The 17,995-nt window shown below is 69.9% G+C and overlaps 2 protein-coding genes across 8 annotated transcripts; one reads left to right on the top strand and one right to left on the bottom strand.

The window, feature by feature from the left end:
• Window positions 1–111: 111 nt before the first annotated feature.
• On the bottom strand, window positions 112–14,681 carry FKRP (fukutin related protein). Of its 5 annotated transcripts, none has more exons than XM_068909848.1 (3): window positions 14,670–14,681; window positions 3,969–4,094; window positions 112–3,071 (listed from the first exon to the last, which is right to left on the bottom strand). In XM_068909848.1, exon 3 carries the CDS (start codon window positions 2,739–2,741, stop codon window positions 1,242–1,244), a length of 1,500 nt encoding a protein of 499 aa, XP_068765949.1. In that variant the 5' UTR covers window positions 2,742–3,071; window positions 3,969–4,094; window positions 14,670–14,681; the 3' UTR covers window positions 112–1,241. The 5 variants fall into 5 exon arrangements, with proteins under 5 accessions (XP_068765949.1, XP_068765947.1, XP_068765944.1 ...); XM_068909846.1 differs by having other exon boundaries at window positions 3,999–4,094; XM_068909843.1 differs by lacking the exon at window positions 14,670–14,681 and adding an exon at window positions 5,942–6,040.
• STRN4 (striatin 4) lies at window positions 6,120–17,912 on the top strand. Of its 3 annotated transcripts, XM_068909841.1 has the most exons (16): window positions 6,120–6,317; window positions 9,107–9,210; window positions 9,350–9,423; window positions 9,529–9,607; window positions 9,702–9,875; window positions 11,069–11,213; window positions 11,312–11,417; window positions 11,538–11,776; window positions 12,972–13,147; window positions 13,247–13,297; window positions 14,508–14,629; window positions 14,716–14,880; window positions 14,967–15,092; window positions 15,188–15,289; window positions 15,367–15,453; window positions 17,501–17,912. In XM_068909841.1, the coding sequence occupies exons 1-16, from the start codon at window positions 6,135–6,137 to the stop codon at window positions 17,668–17,670; spliced, it is 2,103 nt and encodes a 700-aa protein (XP_068765942.1). In that variant the 5' UTR covers window positions 6,120–6,134; the 3' UTR covers window positions 17,671–17,912. The 3 variants fall into 3 exon arrangements, with proteins under 3 accessions (XP_068765942.1, XP_068765940.1, XP_068765941.1); XM_068909839.1 differs by lacking the exon at window positions 6,120–6,317 and having other exon boundaries at window positions 7,599–9,210; XM_068909840.1 differs by lacking the exon at window positions 6,120–6,317 and having other exon boundaries at window positions 7,600–9,210; window positions 15,191–15,289.
• The last annotated feature ends 83 nt before the right edge of the window (window positions 17,913–17,995 follow it).

Below are 17,995 nucleotides of genomic sequence, written 5' to 3'. Positions count from 1 at the left end.
AGGGGAGCGGTGGGGTGGCCGGAGGGACCCCGGGGGCTCCCCAGGAGTCTGACGTGCGTCGCGTGGGGGGGGGGGGGTTACAGGCGAGAAAAGAGGTTTGGGAGGCCAGCATGTGTCACGCGAGGGGGTTTATTGCCCCTAAAGATATTTGGGAGCCCAAACGCGTGTCGTCCGGGGTGGGGGGTTATGGGTGCGGAGGACCCTGACGGGTGTCGTCCAGGGGGGTTTACGGGTATGGAGGACCCCGACACGCGTCGTCCGGGGGGGTTTATTGTGCCGAAGATATTGAGGAGCCCAAACGCGCGTCACCCAGAGGGGTTTACGGGTGCAGAGGACCCCGACGCGCATCGTCCAGGGGGATTTACGGGTGCGGAGGACCCCAACGGGTGTCACCTGGGGGGATTTATGGGTGCGGAGGACCCCAACACGCATCACCCCAGGGGGTTTATGGGTGCGGAGGACCCTGACACGCGTCAGCCGGGAGGATTTATGGGTGTGGAGGACCCCAACACGTGTCACCCAGGGGGAGTTTATGGGTGCGAGGACCCTGACACCCGTCATCTGGAGGGGTTTATGGGTGCAGAAGAGCCCAACGTGCGTCACCCGGGGGCATTTACAGGCGCAGAGGACCCTGATGTGCGTCACCCGGGGGGGGTTCATGGGTGCGGAGGACCCCGACGGGTGTCGTCCAGGGGGATTTATGGGTGCGAAGGACCCCAACGCGCATCACCCGGGGGGATTCACGGGTGCGGAGGACCCCGACAGGTGTTGTCCAGGGGGGGATTTACGGGTGCGGAGGACCCCGACACGCATCACCTGGGGGGGTTCACAGGTGCGGAGGACCCCGACGGGTGTTGTCCGGGGGGTGGATTTACAGGCGCAGAGGACCCTGATGTGCGTCACCCGGGGGGGGGGTTCACGGGTGCGGAGGACCCCGACGGCTGTCGTCCGGGGGCATTTACGGGTGCGAAGGACCCCAACGCGCATCACCCGGGGGGATTCACGGGTGCGGAGAACCCCGACGGGTGTCACCTGGGGGGATTTACGGGTGCGGAGGACCCCGACACGCGTCACCCAGGGGGGTTCACGGGTGCGGAGGACCCCGACGGGTGTTGTCCAAGGGGGGATTTACAGGTGCAGAGGACCCCGACACGCGTCACCCGGGGGGGTTCACAGGTGCGGAGGACCCCGACGGGTGTTGTCCGGGGGGGCGATTTACCGGCGCGGAGGACCCCGACGCGTCACTTCTCCCTCTCCAACCTTTTCACGGCGGGGTTGGGGTACTCGGGGTTCTCGATGGCGCCGGGCCCGAATTTGAGCTCGAGGAAGGCGCGCACGTCGTTGGGGGCCATGGCGGTGAAGCCGGCGAAGGGCAGCGGCCGCAGGGGCTGCAGGAAGCGCTCGGGGAACTCCACGTCCTGCCGGTGGCCCAACCACGTGTCCTTGGTCATGACGCCGTCGCGGGGGTAGAAAGGCCACAGGTCCACGTGCAGGCGGTTGAGGCGGCTGTAGTGGACGCGGAAGAAGTCGCCCTCGGGCGCCTTCTCCCAGACGAAACCCTCGTCGTCCACCACGGCGGCGCCGGCGGCCGCCTCGCGCAACAGGCGGCACTTGCCGGCGTCCTCGCGGTAGATGCCCAGGTCGACGTCGTAGTCCCAGGGGATGATGTCACCGTGCCGGGCGGCCCCCAACAACGAGCCGCCCTCGAGCCAGTAGCGCACGCCGGCGGCGGCGAGCACGGCGGCGGCGCGGCGGGCTGTAGCCCGCAGGGCCCGCAGGCAACAGGGCGGCGTCCAGCGGTCCTGGTGCAGGTACTGGGGCGTGCGGGCGTGCACGGTGCCGAAACAGCGCGCCGTCTCCTTGCCGCAGCCGTACCAGCGCTCGCGCCCCTCGGGCAGCACCACCCGCTTGACGCCGAAGTCGGCTAACAGGCGGCGGCGGCGGGCCCGGGCGGCCGCTTCGGCTTTCCAGCGCCCGTGGGGCGTCGCCAGCGGCGGCGGGCGGCGGGCGGCGAAGGCGGCCTCCGGCAACAGGCGGACGGTCCAGCCGCGCAGCGCCGCCTGCATGAAGAGGGCGGTGGGTAGCGGGCGGGCCAGCGGGAAGGACAGGTTGAAGAGGTCGCGGGTGCGCAGCAGCAACACCGCGTCGCCCTCCACGGCGCGGCAGGGGCCCGCCGGGGTGTAGCGGGCCGTCCACTCGCGCAGGCTGACGTGGAGGTCGAGGCAGCGCGGCGGGGTCGGGCCGCGCACAGGCGCTGCCACCACCCGGGTGTTGTCACCGGCACCGCCGGCACCGTTCTCCAGCGCGTCCCGCATGCGTTCGAGGTGGCCGGGGGTGGCGCGGACGCCGTCGGGGACCAGGGCCACGTGGCGGGTGCGGACGTGCAGCTCCGGGCGGGACAGGCGCGGCGGGCGGTCAGGCGCCGGGCGGAGCGTCAACAGGCGGGCGCCGGGCGGCAGCGGCGGTAGCGGGGGGTAGGGGGTCTCGTCGGCCACCACCAGCAGCGGCGGCGGCGGGCGCAGGGCGGCGAAGGAGCGCGCCACCCCCGGCACGTCGTTGGCGAAGTCCTCGAACTCCCGCAGCAGCACGGTGACGCCCGGCGTCAGCCCCGGCGCGGTGTTGTCGCCGCCGGCCCGGGGCCGCGGCGGTTGCGGCGTCCCCCAGCGCCACACGCAGAGGAGGAGGAGGAGGTTGAGGCCGATGGCGGCGCACAGGGCGGCCTGGCAGGGCGGCAGGCGCATGGCTGCGGTCACGGGGCGGCGCGCGCGGCAAGTCGGGCGGTCTCAGCGGGCTCCAGCCATAGTGGCGGCGTCACCCGCGCGGTGAGTCACAGGCGGAGGCCGCCTGACAGCAGAGTCACACGTGCAGCGAGTTGCGCGGCCTCTGCAGCTGTCAACTGCAAGGGCAGTGTCACACGTGCCACGAGTTCCGGGGTCTCAGCAGCCTCCGGCCACGATGCCTGTGCCACACGTGTAGCGAGTTGGGCGGTCTCAGCAGCCTGCACCTGTGATGGTGTTGTCACACGTGCGGCGAGCGGGGCGGTCTCAGCGGCCTCCCCCACCGTAGCAGCGCTGTGAGGAGGGAAAAGGAGCGTCAGGGAGGGGAGGGGCAGGGCCCGGACCCCCCCCCTCGTTAGCGACCCCCCCTCGTTAGCGACCCCCTCCTTGTTAGGGGCCCGCAGGTGCCTCAGAGGCAGCAGCGCTCCCAGCTGAGGCTTCGCGGCGTTGGGACACGAATGGCCACGGCGACGGGAGGGGAAGGGTGTTGTTGCCACAGCAACCCCATCCCTAGCAACACCGTACCAAGCGATAGCAATGCTCGAGCCCTTTAAGTGTACGTGTGTACACAGCCAAACACATGCACGTACCTGTATGTCTCTCTATGAGTGTGCACCCCATACGACTGTGCGCGTGCCTGTATACCTCCGTGTACCACTGTACACACCTATACACCCATGCAAACGCTTGTACACCTCCATGTACCAGTGTACATAGCTATATACCCATACGAACGCTTGTATACCTCCACATTACCAGTGCATACAGCTATATGACCCTGCGCACGCCTGTACGTCTCCCCGTACCACTGTACACCCCTATACACCCATGCGCATGCCTGTATCTCTCATGTACCAGCGTACACCCCTACACCCCTGTGTGCACGCTTGTATACCTCCATGTGCTGGTGTACACCCCTATACACCTGTGCGCACAGCTCTATACCTCCATGTGCCAGTGTACACCCCTATACACCTGTGTGCATGCCTGTACCCCTCCACGTGCCAGTGTACACAGCCCTACGACCGTGCGCCCACCTGTATATCTCCACGTACTGGCTGGTGTATACCCCTATACGCCTGTGTGCATGCCTGTAGACCTCCCTGTACCAGTATAGACAGCTATATGGTTGCATGCACACCTGTCTACCTCCGTGTGCCGGTGTACAGCCCTATACAGCCGCGTACGCACCTGTATACCTCCACGTGCAGGTGTACTCACCAATACACCCGCACCTGCATCGCTCCACGTACCGCTGGACACATCCATCGGCCCAGGCGCGCCTGTATTCCTCCGCGTGCCGCTGTACACACCTGTCTACACGTGCGCACACCCTTTTACCCCCCCGCTCCTCCGTGACCCTGCACACCCCTATAGACCCCCGTACAGCCCCGCCACCCCGTACCTCCCTATAGCCCCCACACCGCCCCGTGCCCTGGTGATCACCAAATCCCCCCCGTGTCTCTCTTCCCCCATAGCCCCCTATACCTCCCCATACCTCCTATAGCACCCCCCTACCACCCGTACCCCTCATAGCTCCCTATAGCCCCTCATACCACCTATAGCCCCCATAGCCCCCTATAGCTCCCCATACCCCTAGAGCCCCCCCATAGCCCCCACACCACCCCATACCCCGGTGACCACCATACCCTGCCGCGTCCCCGAACCCTCCATACCCCCTATAGCCCCCCCATAGCCCCTGCACCGTCCCGTACCCCGGTGACTGCCATACCCTGCCGCGTCCCCCGTGCCCCCCCGTACCCCCTATAGCCCCTATAGCCCCCCCATAGCCCCTGCACTGCCCCGTACCCCAGTGACCGCCATACCCCGCTGTGTCCCCCGCGCCCCCCGTACCCCCCTATAGCCCCTATGGCCCCCCGTACCCGCTATACCCCCCTATAGCCCCCCATACCCCCCTATAGCCCCCTATACCCTCCCTGTGGCCCCCACAGCCCCCCCACCACCCTGTACCCTGGTGACCACCATACCTCACTGCGTCCCCTGCGCCCCCCCGTACCCCCTGTACCCCCCCTATACCCCCCTGTGGCCCCCCTATACCCCCCTGTGGCCCCTGTAGTCCCCCCATAGCTTCCGCACCACCCCGTACCCCAGTGACCGCCATACCCTGCCGCTTCCCCCACGGCCCCCGTACCCCCTATAGCCCCCCGTACCCCCTATAGCCCCCTATACCCCCCCTGTGCCCCTATAACCCCCCCATAGCCCCCGCACCACCCCATACCCCAGTGACTGCCATACCCCGCCACATCCCCTGTGCCCCCCTGTACCCCCTATATCCCCCTATAGTCCCCTGTACCCCCTATGTCCCCCTATACCCCCCGTGGCCCCTATAGCCCCCCATAGCCCCCGCACCGCCCCGTACCCCGGTGACCGCCATACCCTGCTGTGCCCCCCCCGTACCCCCTATATCCCCCTATACCCCCCCGTACCCCCTATATCCCCCCATACCCCCCCGTACCCCCTATATCCCCCATACCCCCCAGTGGCTCCCACAGCCCCCCCATAGCCCCCACACCGCCCCGTACCCCGGTGACCGCCATACCCCGCCGCGCCCCCCCGTACTCCCTATATCCCCCATACCCCCCGTACCCCCTATACCCCCACACCCCCCCGTGGCTCCTATAGCCCCCATACCCCCCCGTGGCCCCTATAGCCCCCCATAGCCCCCGCACTGCCCCGTACCCCGGTGATTGCCATACCCCGCCGCGCCCCCCCGTACCCCCTATACCCCCCTATACCCCCCGTACCCCCTATATCCCCCATATCCCCTATACCCCCTATAGCCCCCATACCCCCCCGTGGCCCCTATAGCCCCCCATAGCCCCCGCACTGCCCCGTACCCCGGTGACCGCCATACCCCGCCGCGCCCCCCCGTACCCCCTATATCCCCCTATACCCCCCGTACCCCCTATACCCCCATACCCCCCCGTGGCCCCTATAGCCCCCCATAGCCCCCGCACCGCCCCGTACCCCGGTGACCGCCATACCCCGCCGCGCCCCCCCGTACCCCCTATACCCCCCATACCCCCCGTACCCCCTATACCCCCCCATACCCCCCGTACCCCCTATACCCCCCGTACCCCCTATACCCCCCATACCCCCCCATACCCCCCCATAGCCCCCCATAGCCCCCGCACCGCCCGTACCACGGGGCGCCGTTGCCCCGGCAACCGGCCCTCAACCACCCCCCCCCCGCGCCAGCCGCCGCCGCCTCCCCCCTCCCCTCCCCTCCCCGCGCGCGCCTCTCGACGTCACTTCCGGCGGCGGCTCCCTTTGTGGCAGGAAGCGGCGGCGGGCGGCCCCGGGCAGCGGCTCCCTTTGTGGCAGCGGGCGGGAGCCATGATGGAGGCCGAGCGGGCGGCGGCGCGGGCCCAGCCGCCCCCCCCCGAGCCGCCGCCGCCCCCCCCCGCCGCCGCCGCCGCCGAGCTGAGCCTGCCCGGCATCCTGCACTTCATCCAGCACGAGTGGGCCCGCTTCGAGGCCGAGAAGAGCCGCTGGGAGGCCGAGCGGGCCGAGCTGCAGGTAGCGGCGCCGGTACCGGGGGAGCTGGGGGGGGGGCGGGGGTACCGGAGCCGCCGCTGCTGCTGCCGCCGCCGCCATCTTGGGAGGAAATGGCCGCCCGGAGCCATGCCGGGGGCGGGACCGGCAGCCGGCACCGGGATGGGGGGGGGACCGGGCACCGGGGGGAACCGGGACCGGGAACCGGCACCGGGGGGGAACTGGGGGTGGGGAACCGGGACCGGGGGGAACCGGGCACCGGGGGGAACCGGAACCGGGGGGGAATTGGGGGTGGGGAACCGGTACCGGGGGGGAACTGGGGGTGGGGAACCGGGCACCGGGGGGAACCGGGCACCGGGGGGAACCGGAACCGGGGGGGAACTGGGGCTGGGGAACCGGGACCGGGCACCCAGGAGGAACCGGCACCGGGGGGGAACTGGGGGTGGGGAACCGGGACCGGGGGGGAACTGGGGGTGGGGAACCGGGACCGGGGGGAACCGGGCACCGGGGGGAACCGGAACCGGGGGGAACTGGGGGTGGGGAACCGGGACCGGGCACCGGGGGGGAACCAGGCACCGGGGGGAACGGGAACCGGGACCGGGGGAGAACCGGGACTGGGGGGGAACTGGGGGTGGGGAACCGGGACCGGGCACCGGGGGGGGAACCGGGACCGGGGGGGAATTGGGGGTGGGGAACCGGGACCGGGCACCGGGGGGGAACCGGTACCGGGGGAGAACTGGGGGTGGGGAACCGGGACCGGGCACCCAGGGGGAACCGGTACTGGGAGGGAACCGGTACTGGGGGTGGAGAACCGGGACCGAGGGGGAACCGGGCCCCGTGGAAGAACCGGGACCGGGAACCGGAACGGAGGAGGAACCGGGAACCGGGCACCGGGGGGCAACCGGGAGGGAACCAGTACCAGGACGGAACTGGGGGTGGGGAACCGGGACCGGGGCGGAACTGGGCACCGGGGCAGGGGGAGAACTGGGACCAGGAACCGGAGGGGGGGGAGGGAACTGGGAATCGGCACCAGGAGGGAACCAGTTGGGGGGGGGAACTGGAAGGGGGGGGGGAACCAGCACCGGGGGGGGGGAGCGGACCAGGGGGCACCGGGAGCCGGTACTGGGTGGGTTGGGGGTGAACCAGGAACCGACACCGGTGGGGAGGGGGCACTGGGAACCGGCTGTGTGGCTGCGGGGGGGGGGGCATGTTACTGGGAGGCCCCAGGGTCTGGGGGGGACCCGCTGCCTTTGTGTGCCGGTATTGGGGACCCCCCTGCCCCGGTAATGGGGTACAGGGTGCCCCCCCCCACTCCGATAACAGGCACCATGGTAACGGAGACCCCACCCCCACCCCGGTAACGGGGTCCCCTGCTATCAGGGCCCCCCCCCCCAATATTGGAGGTAGCTGCCCCATGCCGGAGCACCGGCTGTTCCCCTGCGCCCCGATGGTGCTCCCGGTACCGTCGGCACCGTTCCCGGTGCCAGCACTCTCGGTACCATCGGCATCGCTCTGGTACCGGCAGTCCTGGTACCATCGCTACCAGTGCCGTTAGCATCACTCCGATGCTGGTGTTCCTGGTACCGCCGTTCCCGGTACCATCGGCATCGCTCCGGTACCATTGGCACTATTCCTGGTACCACCGCTGCCAGTGCCGTTGGCATCGCTCCGATGCTGGCGTTCCCGATACCGCCGTTCGCAGTACCATTGGCGTCGCTCTGGTACCATCGGAACTATTCGTGGTACCACCACTGCCAGTGCTGTTGGCATCGCTCCGATGCTGGCGCTCCCGGTACCATCGGCATTGCTCTGGTGTCGGCAGTCCTGGTACCACCAGTACCGTTTCTGGTACCGTCGTTCCCGGTACCATCGGCATTGCTCCGGTGCCAGCAGTCCTGGCACCATCGGCACAGTTCCCGGTGCCATCGCTCTGGTGCCAGCACTCCTGGTACCATCAGCATTGCTGTTGGTGTCAGCATTCCTGGTACCATCGCTGCTGGTACCATCGGCGTTATTCTGATGCTGGCATTCCCGGTACCATCGCTCTTGGTACCATCGGCGTCACTGGTGCCAGCAGTCCTGGTACCATCGGCACCGTTCCTGGTGCCGTCACTCTCGGTACCATCAGCATCGCTCTGATGCTGGTGCCTGCAGTACCATCGGCATCGCTCCGGTGTCAGCAGTCCTGGTACCATCGGCACCATTCCTGGTACCATCGCTCCCAGTGCCCACCATTCCTGGTACCATCGCTCCCAGTGCCATCAGCATCCCTCTGATGCCGGCGCTCCCGGTACCATCGGCATTGCTCTGGTGCCAGCAGTCCTGGTACCATCGGCACCGTTCCTGGTACCATCGCTCCTGGTGCCATCGGCATCGCTCTGATGCTGGCGCTTAAGGTACCATCGGCATCACTCCGGTGCCAGCAGTCCTGGTACCATCACTCCCGGTACCATCGGCATCACTCCGGTGCCAGCAGTCCTGGTACCATCACTCCCGGTACCATCGGCATCACTCCGGTGCCAGCAGTCCTGATACCGTCGGCGCCGTTCCTGGTACCACCGCTGCCCACGCCACCGGCATCGCTCCCAGTACCACCGGCAGCGCTCCGGGTACCGCCGGCAGCGCTGCAACCTTCGCGGCGGCCGCCTCCTCTCCGCTCCTCCTTCCCGCAGCCCGACGCCTCCGGCAGCTCCCTCTTTTTCCCGTCTTTTTTGTTTTTCCCGGGAACGCGGGGTCGGGGGGGGGGACGACCAGCGCCGCACCACCGGCGCCGCACCACCGGCCCCGCTCAGCGCGGCCTCGCCTCCCGCCAGGCGCAGGTGGCCTTTCTGCAGGGCGAGCGCAAAGGCCAGGAAAACCTCAAGACGGACCTGGTGCGGCGGATAAAAATGCTGGAATACGCCCTGAAGCAGGAAAGGTAGGAGAGGGCGGCGCGGAGGCGGCTCCGGCGCAGCCTCGGCCCGAAGGGGAAGACGCGGAAAATCCCGGTTGTGCCGCACGCGTGTGTTTTATTTTTTCTTTTTAACCCCCTCCCTTTTTTCCTTAAATCCCCCCAGGTCTAAATATCACAAGCTGAAATTCGGCACCGACCTCAACCCGGGCGAGAAGAGGCCGGAGGCGGCGGAGCCGGGTGAGGGAGCCGGCGGAGCCTCGTCCCCCCCCCCCCCCCCCCCACTTCTCCGGCGCGCTGACCCCCCCCGTCGCCCTCCCCTCGCTCCGTCCTCTTCTTTCCCAGCCGCCAACGGCCCGGCGGAAGCGGCGGCGCCGGACGGCAGCCCCTCGGCCTGGAAGGAAGGACGGCAGCTCCTGCGGCAGTGAGTGCCGGGAAATCGGGGGGGTGATATTTGAGGGGGGGGGGGCTTGCCCCGGGCTGTCCCGAGCTGCCCGTTCTCAGCTCCGCCGCCGCAGGTACCTGGAGGAGGTGGGTTACACCGACACCGTCCTGGACATGCGCTCCAAGCGCGTGCGCTCCCTGCTCGGCCGCTGCTCCGCGGGCGTCAGCGGAGCCGCCGACGGCTCCGAGCCGGCGCTCCGCGGCGGAGACTCGCCGCTCGTCAGGCGCATCGAGGAGCAGATTCAGAGGTGAGGGGGGGGCTCCGGCACGGCACAGCCCGCTCTGGCTCGGGGGGGGGGCTCCGGCTCAACCCGGCTCGGAGAGGGGGGCTCTGGCACAGCCCGCTCCGGCTCGGAGAAGGGGGCTCCGGCTCGGAGAGGGGGGCTCCGGCTCGGAGAAGGGGGGGCTCAGTGCAACTTGCTCCAGCTCGGAGAGGGGGGGTCTGGCTCAGCCCGCTCTGGCTCGGAGAGGGGGGGCTCCAGCTCAGCCCGCTCCGGCTCAGAGAGGGGGGGTCTGGCTCAGCCCGCTCCGGCTCAGAGAGGGGGGGCTCGGGCTCGGTGTGTCCCGCTCCGGCTCGGAGAGGGGGGGCTCCAGCTCGGCCCGCTCCAGCTCAGAGAGGGGGGGTCTGGCTCAGCCCGCTCCGGCTCAGAGAGGGGGGGCTCGGGCTCAGTGTGTCCCGCTCCGGCTCGGAGAGGGGGGGCTCCAGCTCGGCCCGCTCCCGCTCAGAGAGGGGGGGTCTGGCTCAGCCCGCTCCGGCTCAGAGAGGGGGGGCTCGGGCTCGGTGTGTCCCGCTCCGGCTCGGAGAAGGGGGGGCTCCAGCTCGGCCCACTCCGGCTCGGAGAAGGGGGGGCTTAGTGCAACTTGCTCCAGCTCGGAGAGGGGGGGTCTGGCTCAGCCCGCTCTGGCTCGGAGGGGGGGGGCTCCAGCTCAACCTGGCTCGAAGGGGGGGGGCGGGGCTCCAGGTCGGCCCGCTCTGGCTCGGAGAGAGGGGGGCTCAGTGCAGCTCGGCCCGCTCCGGCTCGGAGAGGGGGGGCTCCAGCTCAGCCTGCTCCGGCTTGGAGGGGGGGGGCTCAGCGCAGCGCATCCCACTCTGGCTCGGAGAGGGGGGGCTCCAGCTCAGCCCGCTCCGGATTGGAGAGGGGGGGCTCAGGCTCGGTGTGTCCTGCTCTGGGTCGGAGAGGGGGGGCTCCAGCTCAGCCCGCTCCGACTCGGAGAGGGGGGGCTCCGGCTCGGCGCAGCCCGCTCCGAATTGGAGAGGGGGGGGCTCAGTGCGGCTCGGCTGGATTTGGCTTGGAGAAGGGGGGGCTTCAGGGCGGCTCAGCCTGCTCTGGCCTGGATTGGGGGCTCCAGCTCAACCCAGCCGGCTCCGGCTTGTAGAGGGGGGCTTGTTGGGGGGGGGGGGGGCCGCCGCCCCCGGCACAGCTCGACCGCCCGCGCGCAGGAACGCCGCCGGCAAGGAGGCGAAGGAGCGGCCGGACGCCTCCGTGCTGGAGCGCCTGCCCTTCCTGCGGAGCTGCGAGGACGAGGACAGCGACGAGGACGAGGAGCCCGAGGGTCCGCGCCCCCGCCGGAAGCAACGCGCCAAGGCAAGCGTCTTCCCCCCCCGCACCCCGCTCCGAAACCTTCCCCCCCCGCCTCGCCGGGCGGCTTCGACGCCGTGACCGGCCCCGCTCCCTCCGCTCAGCTCGAGGACGACGAGGACGACGACGAGGACGACTCCGAGGACGCCCTCAACGAGTTCGACTTCCTGGGCTCCGGCGCGGACGGCGCCGAGCGCGGCGCCGAGTTGGGTGAGTGCCGGACCGCGGGCCGACCCGGCGTTTCCGAAACTGGGGGTAGGGGGGCGAACGCCGCCGCCTCTCGCCTTTTTTTTCCTCCCCCCCTCTCCCGGCCCCACCGCTTCCCCGCAGAGCGACGCCGCGTCAAGCTGCAGGGCGTGCTGGCCGAGCTGCGGGACGTCGACGGGCTCCCGGCCGAGCCGCCGGCCCGCGACGCCGTGACGATGACGACGGTGGCCGCCGCCGCCGCCCCGCGCGCCCGAAGCCGCTGCCGCCCGGCGGGCTCCCTCGGCCTCGATGACGGCGCCGCCGTGAGCCTGGGCGACCTGGCCGACCTGACGGTGGCCAACGACGACGAGCTCAGCGGCGACGTGAGTCGGCGTCGCCCCGAATCGCGCCTCGGTTCCCCCCCCCACACCCCTTGCCCCTTTTTCCCCCAAAACGGCAGCTCGCTTTGTCCCCGTTTTCACCCCCGACTCGAGGCTCCGGTTTCCCTGCGCTGCCCCAAAACTTGGGGCTCCGCTTCCCCCCTGTTCTAACCTGGAGCCGGCGCTCCGCTTCCCCCCTGTTTTAATCCCAACTTCGAGGCTCTGCTTTCCGGGGCTTAACCCCCGAAATGCGGGCTCACCTGCCCCCTGTTTTCGCCCCGAAATTGGGGCTCGGCTTTCCTCTGTTTGCATGCCAAAAATTGGGGCTCCGCTTTCGTCGTTTCAGCCCCGATATCGGGGCTCGGCTTTCCCCCATCGCAAGCCAAAAATTGGGTCCGGCTTTGCCTTGCTTTAACCCAAAAATTGGGTCCCGCTTTGCCTTGCTTTAACCCAAAAATTGGGTCCCGCTTTGCCTTGCTTTAACCCAAAAATTGGGTCCCGCTTTGCCTTGCTTTAACCCAAAAATCAGGACTCTATTTTGCTCTGTTTTAACTCTGAAGTCGGGGCTCGGCTTCCCCCCCCACCCCGTTCCCCCCCCAGAAATCGGGGCTCGGCTTCCCCCTCCCCCATTTCCCCCCCCCAGAAATCGGGGCTCGGCTTCCCCCCCCCCCCACCCCGTTCCCCCCCCAGAAATCGGGGCTCGGCTTCCCCCCCCCACCCCGTTCCCCCCCCAGAAATCGGGGCTCGGCTTCCCCCCCCCACCCCGTTCCCCCCCCAGAAATCGGGGCTCGGCTTCCCCCCCCCACCCCGTTTCCACTCCAGAAATCGGGCCTTGGCTTCCCCCCTCCCCGTTTCCCCCCCAAAAATCGGGGCTCCGCTTTCCCGCCCCGTTTCCCCCCCAAAAATCGGGGCTCCGCTTTCCCGCCCCGTTTCCCCCCCAAAAATCGGGGCTCCGCTTTCCCGCCCCGTTTCCCCCCCAAAAATCGGGGCTCCGCTTTCCCCCTGTTTCCCCCCCCCAAAAATTGAGACTCGGCTTTCCCCCGTGTCCACCCCAAAAATCGGGGCTCCGCTTTGCCCCGTTTCAACCCCAAAAAATCAGGTCTCCTTTTTGCCCCGTTTTCAACCCCAAACGCCGGGACTCGGCTTCCCGCGACGGGGTTTTGGGGGGGGGGGGGTGCCCACGACCTCCCCGCCGCAGGCGCCGGCCGCGGGGGCCCTGCCCAAGCCCTGGACGGCCAAGTTCACGCTGCGCAGCCACTACGACGGCGTGCGGGCGCTGGCCTTCCACCACGCCGCCGCCGCCCTGCTCACCGCCTCCGAGGACGGCACCCTCAAGCTCTGGAACCTGCACCGGCCCCCCGGCGCCCCCAAAAAGTAGGTGTCACCGCGGAGGAAGGGGACGACGCGGTCGGCCGGCCGCCCTCCCCGCTGCCCCGCTCACCGCCGGTTCTTGGGCTCTCTCCCGCGGCGCAGGAACGCGGCGGCGCTGGACGTGGAGCCGGTGTACGCTTTCCGCGGGCACAGGTGGGTGGCGGCGTCCGTCCTCCCGTCACCGCGTCCGTGTCCCCTCCCCATACGGTGTCAGTCCTCCCGTTGTCGTGTCCGTCCTTGCGCCGTGTCCGTCCTTGTACTGTTTCCGTCCTCCCGTCACCGCGTCCGTCCTCGCGCCGTGTCCCCTCCCCATGCGGTGTCAGCCCTCGTGCTGTGTCTTGTCCTCCTGTCACCGTGTCCGTCCTCGCGTGGCGTCTGTCCTCGCGCCACGTCCGTCCTCCCGTCACCGCGTCCGTCCTTGCGCAGCGTCCATCCTCCCGTCGCTGCGTCCGTCCTCGCGCGGTGTCCCCTCGCCACACGGCGTCCATCCTCCCGTCACCGTGTCCGTCCTCACGCAGCGTCCCCTCCCCGCGCAGCGTCCGTTCTCCCGGCACGGTGTCACCTCCTTGGGCCGCATCCGTCCTGGTGCAGGGTAGTCCTGGTGTGGTATCATTTCCTTGGGCGTGGTGTAGTCCTGGTGTGGTGTAGCCTTGGGACGGTGTCACCTCCTTGGGCTGAGTCCATCCTGGTGCAGGATAGTCCTGGTGCAGTATCACTTCCTTGGGCACGGTGTAGTCCTGGCACGGTGTCACCTCCTTGGCTGGGTCCATCCTCACACAGTGTAGTCCTGGCACAACGTCGCCACCTTGGGCACGGTGTAGCCTTGGCACGGTGTAGCCCTGGCGCGGCGTCACCTCCTTGGGCTGTGCCTGTCCTGGCACAGCGTGGTCTTGGCAAGGCGTCACCTTCTCGGGCTGGGTCCATCCTGGCGCGGGGTAGTCCCGGCACGGTGTCACCCCCTTTGGCCACGTCCATCCTGATGCGGTGTAGCCCTGGGACGGTGTCACCTCTTTGGCTGGGTCCATCCTCACACAGTGTAGTCCTGGCACGGTGTAGCCCTAGCACAGTGTCACCACCTTGGGCTGCACCTGTCCTGGCGCAGCGTGGTCTGGGCAAGGCGTCACCTGCTCGGGCCGGGTCCATCCTGGCGCGGGGTAGTCCCGGCACGGTGTCACCTCCTTTGGCCACGTCCATCCTGGCGCGGTGTAGCCCTGGCGCAGTGTCACCTCCTCGGGCCACCGCTCTCCCGGCGGTGCGGCGTCGCGTCCGTCCTGGCGCGGCGTAGTCCTGGCGGGCGGTCAAGTCCTCGTGTCGCATCACCGTCCCGCGGCGTCACCGTCCCGCGGCGTCCCCGTCCCCGCAGGGGCCCCGTGCTGGCCGTCGCCATGGGTCCCGCCAGCGAGTTCTGCTGCAGCGGCGGCGCCGACGGCCGCATCCGCTGCTGGCGCCTGCCGGACCTGGACACCGACCCCTACGACGGTTACGGTGAGCGTCAGCGCGGGGTGATGGTGGGGGGGGGGACCGCCGCGGGGCGCCGCCTCGGTCGTCACCCGGCGTCACCCGCCCCGCAGACCCCGGGGTGCTGCGCGGCGTCCTGGAGGGCCACGGCGACGCCGTCTGGGCGCTGGCCTTCAGCCCCGGCGCCGGGCGCCTGGCCTCCTGCTCGGCCGACGGTACGCTGCGCCTGTGGGACCCCGGCGCCGCCGCCTGTCTCAGCACCTACGCCGCCGGCCAGGGTGAGTCGGGGAGGGGCGGGGAGGCACGGGGGAGGCCGGCCGGCTGACGGCGTCACCCCCCCCCACCACCACCACCACCACCGCAGAGCACGGCGTCCCCACGTCCCTCGCCTTCGCCGCCACGCAGCCGGGCCACGTGGTGACCGCTTTCCGCTCGGGCGCCGCCGTGCTCTACGACGCCGAGGCGGCGCGGCCCGTCCTGGCCTGGAGCGGTGAGTCGGGGGTCCTTCCCCCCCCCCCACAACCCTTCTTCCCCGGACGCCTGGGCCCCTTGCGGTTCAACCGGTGGCTTCCGTCATCACCGAAGCAGGCGGCAGCCAGATCAACCAGGTGGCGAGCCACCCCACGGAGCCCCTCACCGTGGCGGCCAGCGACGACGGCGGCATCCGCTTCCTGGACAACCGCACCGGTGAGCGGGGCCGGGCGGCGCCGGCGGGGCTTCGTCAGGCTAACGAGGAGGCGCCTGACGAGCCCCGCTCGCCCTAGGGAAAGCCGTGCACTCCATGGTGGCCCACCTGGACGCCGTCACCTGCCTGGCCGTGGACCCCAGCGGCGCCTTCCTGCTCTCCGGCAGTAAGGGCGCTCCCCGGACGCCTGGGCCCCCTCCTCGGCGCGTGTTGCTTCCCCGCCCCACCCCACCACCGGGTCCCTGGGAGCCCCCCCATTGCCTTTGGGTGGGGGGGATGCCGGACTCCTGGGCCCCTTCCCTCCTGTGCGTCCCCGGACTCCTGGGCCCCTTCCGTATGACGCGTCCCCGGACTCCTGGGCCCCTGGGAGCCTCTATCGCCTTTGGGTGGGGGGATCCTGGACTCCTGGGCCCCTTCCGTATGATGCGTCCCCGGACTCCTGGGTCCCTGGGAGCCTCTATCGCCTTTGGGTGGGGGGATCCCGGACTCCTGGGCCCCTTCCGTATGACGCGTCCCCGGACTCCTGGGCCCCTGGGAGCCTCTATCGCCTTTGGGTGGGGGGATCCCGGACTCCTGGGCCCCTTCCGTATGACGCGTCCCCGGACTCCTGGGCCCCTGGGAGCCTCTATTGCCTTTGGGTGGGGGGATCCCGGACTCCTGGGCCCCTTCCGTATGGTGCATCCCCGGACTCCTGGGCCCCTTCCCTCCTGCGTGTCCCTGGACTCCTGGGCCCCTGGGAGCCCCCCTTGCCTTTGGGTGGGGGGATCCCGGACGCCTGGGCCCCTTCCCTCCTGCGTGTCCCCGGACTCCTGGGCCCCTGGGAGCCCCCCTTGCCTTTGGGTGGGGGGATCCCGGACACCTGGGCCCCTTCCCTCCTGCACGTCCCCGGACTCCTGGGCCCCTGGGAGCCTCTATTGCCTTTGGGTGGGGGGATCCCGGACTCCTGGGCCCCTTCCGCATGGCACATCCCCGGACTCCTGGGCCCTTTCCTTCCTGTGTGTCCCCGGACGCCTGGGCCCCCTGCGTATGGTGCATGCCTGGACTCCTGGGTCCCTGGGAGCCCCCCCTTGCCTTTGGGTGGGGGGATCCCGGACGCCTGGGCCCCTTCCCTCCTGCGTGTCCCTGGACTCCTGGGCCCCTGGGAGCCTCTATCGCCTTTGGGTGGGGGGATCCCGGACACCTGGGCCCCTTCCCTCCTGCGTGTCCCCGGACTCCTGGGCCCCTGGGAGCCCCCCTTGCCTTTGGGTGGGGGGATCCCGGACTCCTGGGCCCCTTCCGTATGACGCGTCCCCGGACTCCTGGGTCCCTGGGAGCCTCTATCGCCTTTGGGTGGGGGGATCCCGGACTCCTGGGCCCCTTCCATATGGCGCATCCCCGGACTCCTGGGCTTCTTTCCTCCTGCGCATGCCCGGACTCCTGGGCCCCCTGCGTATGGCGCATGCCCGGACTCCTGGGCCCCTTCCCTCCTGCGTGTCCCTGGACTCCTGGGCCCCTGGGAGCCCCCCTTGCCTTTGGGTGGGGGGATCCCGGACGCCTGGGCCCCTTCCCTCCTGCGTGTCCCTGGACTCCTGGGCCCCTGGGAGCCTCTATCGCCTTTGGGTGGGGGGATCCCGGACACCTGGGCCCCTTCCCTCCTGCGTGTCCCCGGACTCCTGGGCCCCTGGGAGCCCCCCTTGCCTTTGGGTGGGGGGATCCCGGACGCCTGGGCCCCTTCCCTCCTGCGTGTCCCCGGACTCCTGGGCCCCTGGGAGCCTCTATCGCCTTTGGGTGGGGGAATCCCGGACTCCTGGGCCCTTTCCGCATGGCACATCCCCGGACTCCTGGGCCCTTTCCTCCTGCGCATGTCCGGACTCCTGGGCCCCCTGCGTATGGTGCATGCCCGGACTCCTGGGCCCCCTGCGTATGGCGCATGCCCGGACTCCTGGGTCCCTAGGGGCCCCTGTTGCCTTTGGGTGGGGGGATCCCGGACACCTGGGTCCCTTCCGTATGACGCATCCCCGGACTCCTGGGCCCCCTCCCTCCCGCGCATCCCTGGGAGCCCCCTGCCCTTTAAGGGGAGACATCCCCGGACTCCTGGGCCCCCGAGAACTCACCGCCGCCCCTCCTGAAGACACCCGCCGGACGCCTGGGCCCCTTCCTTACGGTGCCCGTTGTCACCTTAACCGCGTTCGGTGGCGGCGGGGTCACGCGCCTGCCCCCCCGCCCCCCCGCAGGCCACGACTGTTCGCTGCGCCTGTGGCACCTGGGCAGCCGGACGTGCGTGCAGGAGATCGCGGCGCACCGCCGGAAGCACGCCGAGGCCGTGCACGCCGTCGCCTTCCACCCCGGGCGGGCGCTGAGCGCCAGCGCCGGCGCCGACGCCCTCGCCAAGGTCTTCGCCTGAGCCCCCCGCCGCCGCACCCTATAGACCCCCCCTCCCCGGGGGTGGGGGGTGGGGGCTCCCTATAGCCCCCCCTCCCCGGGGCCTTTCTACAGTCCCCCAGGGCTGTTAGAAGCCCCCGAGGGGGGTGTATAAGGCCTGTATCTGCCCCCGGGGCAGTTATGGGCCGTATATACCCCCCTGGGGACCCTATATACCCCCTTAGGGCATTTATATAGTCCCCTGGGGCAGTTATGGGCCGTATATGCCCCCCCGGGGACCCTATATACCCCCTTAGGGCATTTATATAGTCCCCTGGGGCAGTTATGGGCCATATATGCCCCCCTGG

Source organism: Struthio camelus, chromosome 16 (genome assembly GCF_040807025.1).
Source record: "Struthio camelus isolate bStrCam1 chromosome 16, bStrCam1.hap1, whole genome shotgun sequence".
NCBI lineage: Eukaryota > Metazoa > Chordata > Aves > Struthioniformes > Struthionidae > Struthio > Struthio camelus.
Note: the sequence above shows the minus strand (reverse complement) of the source record. Positions and strands in the feature narration are given on the sequence as shown.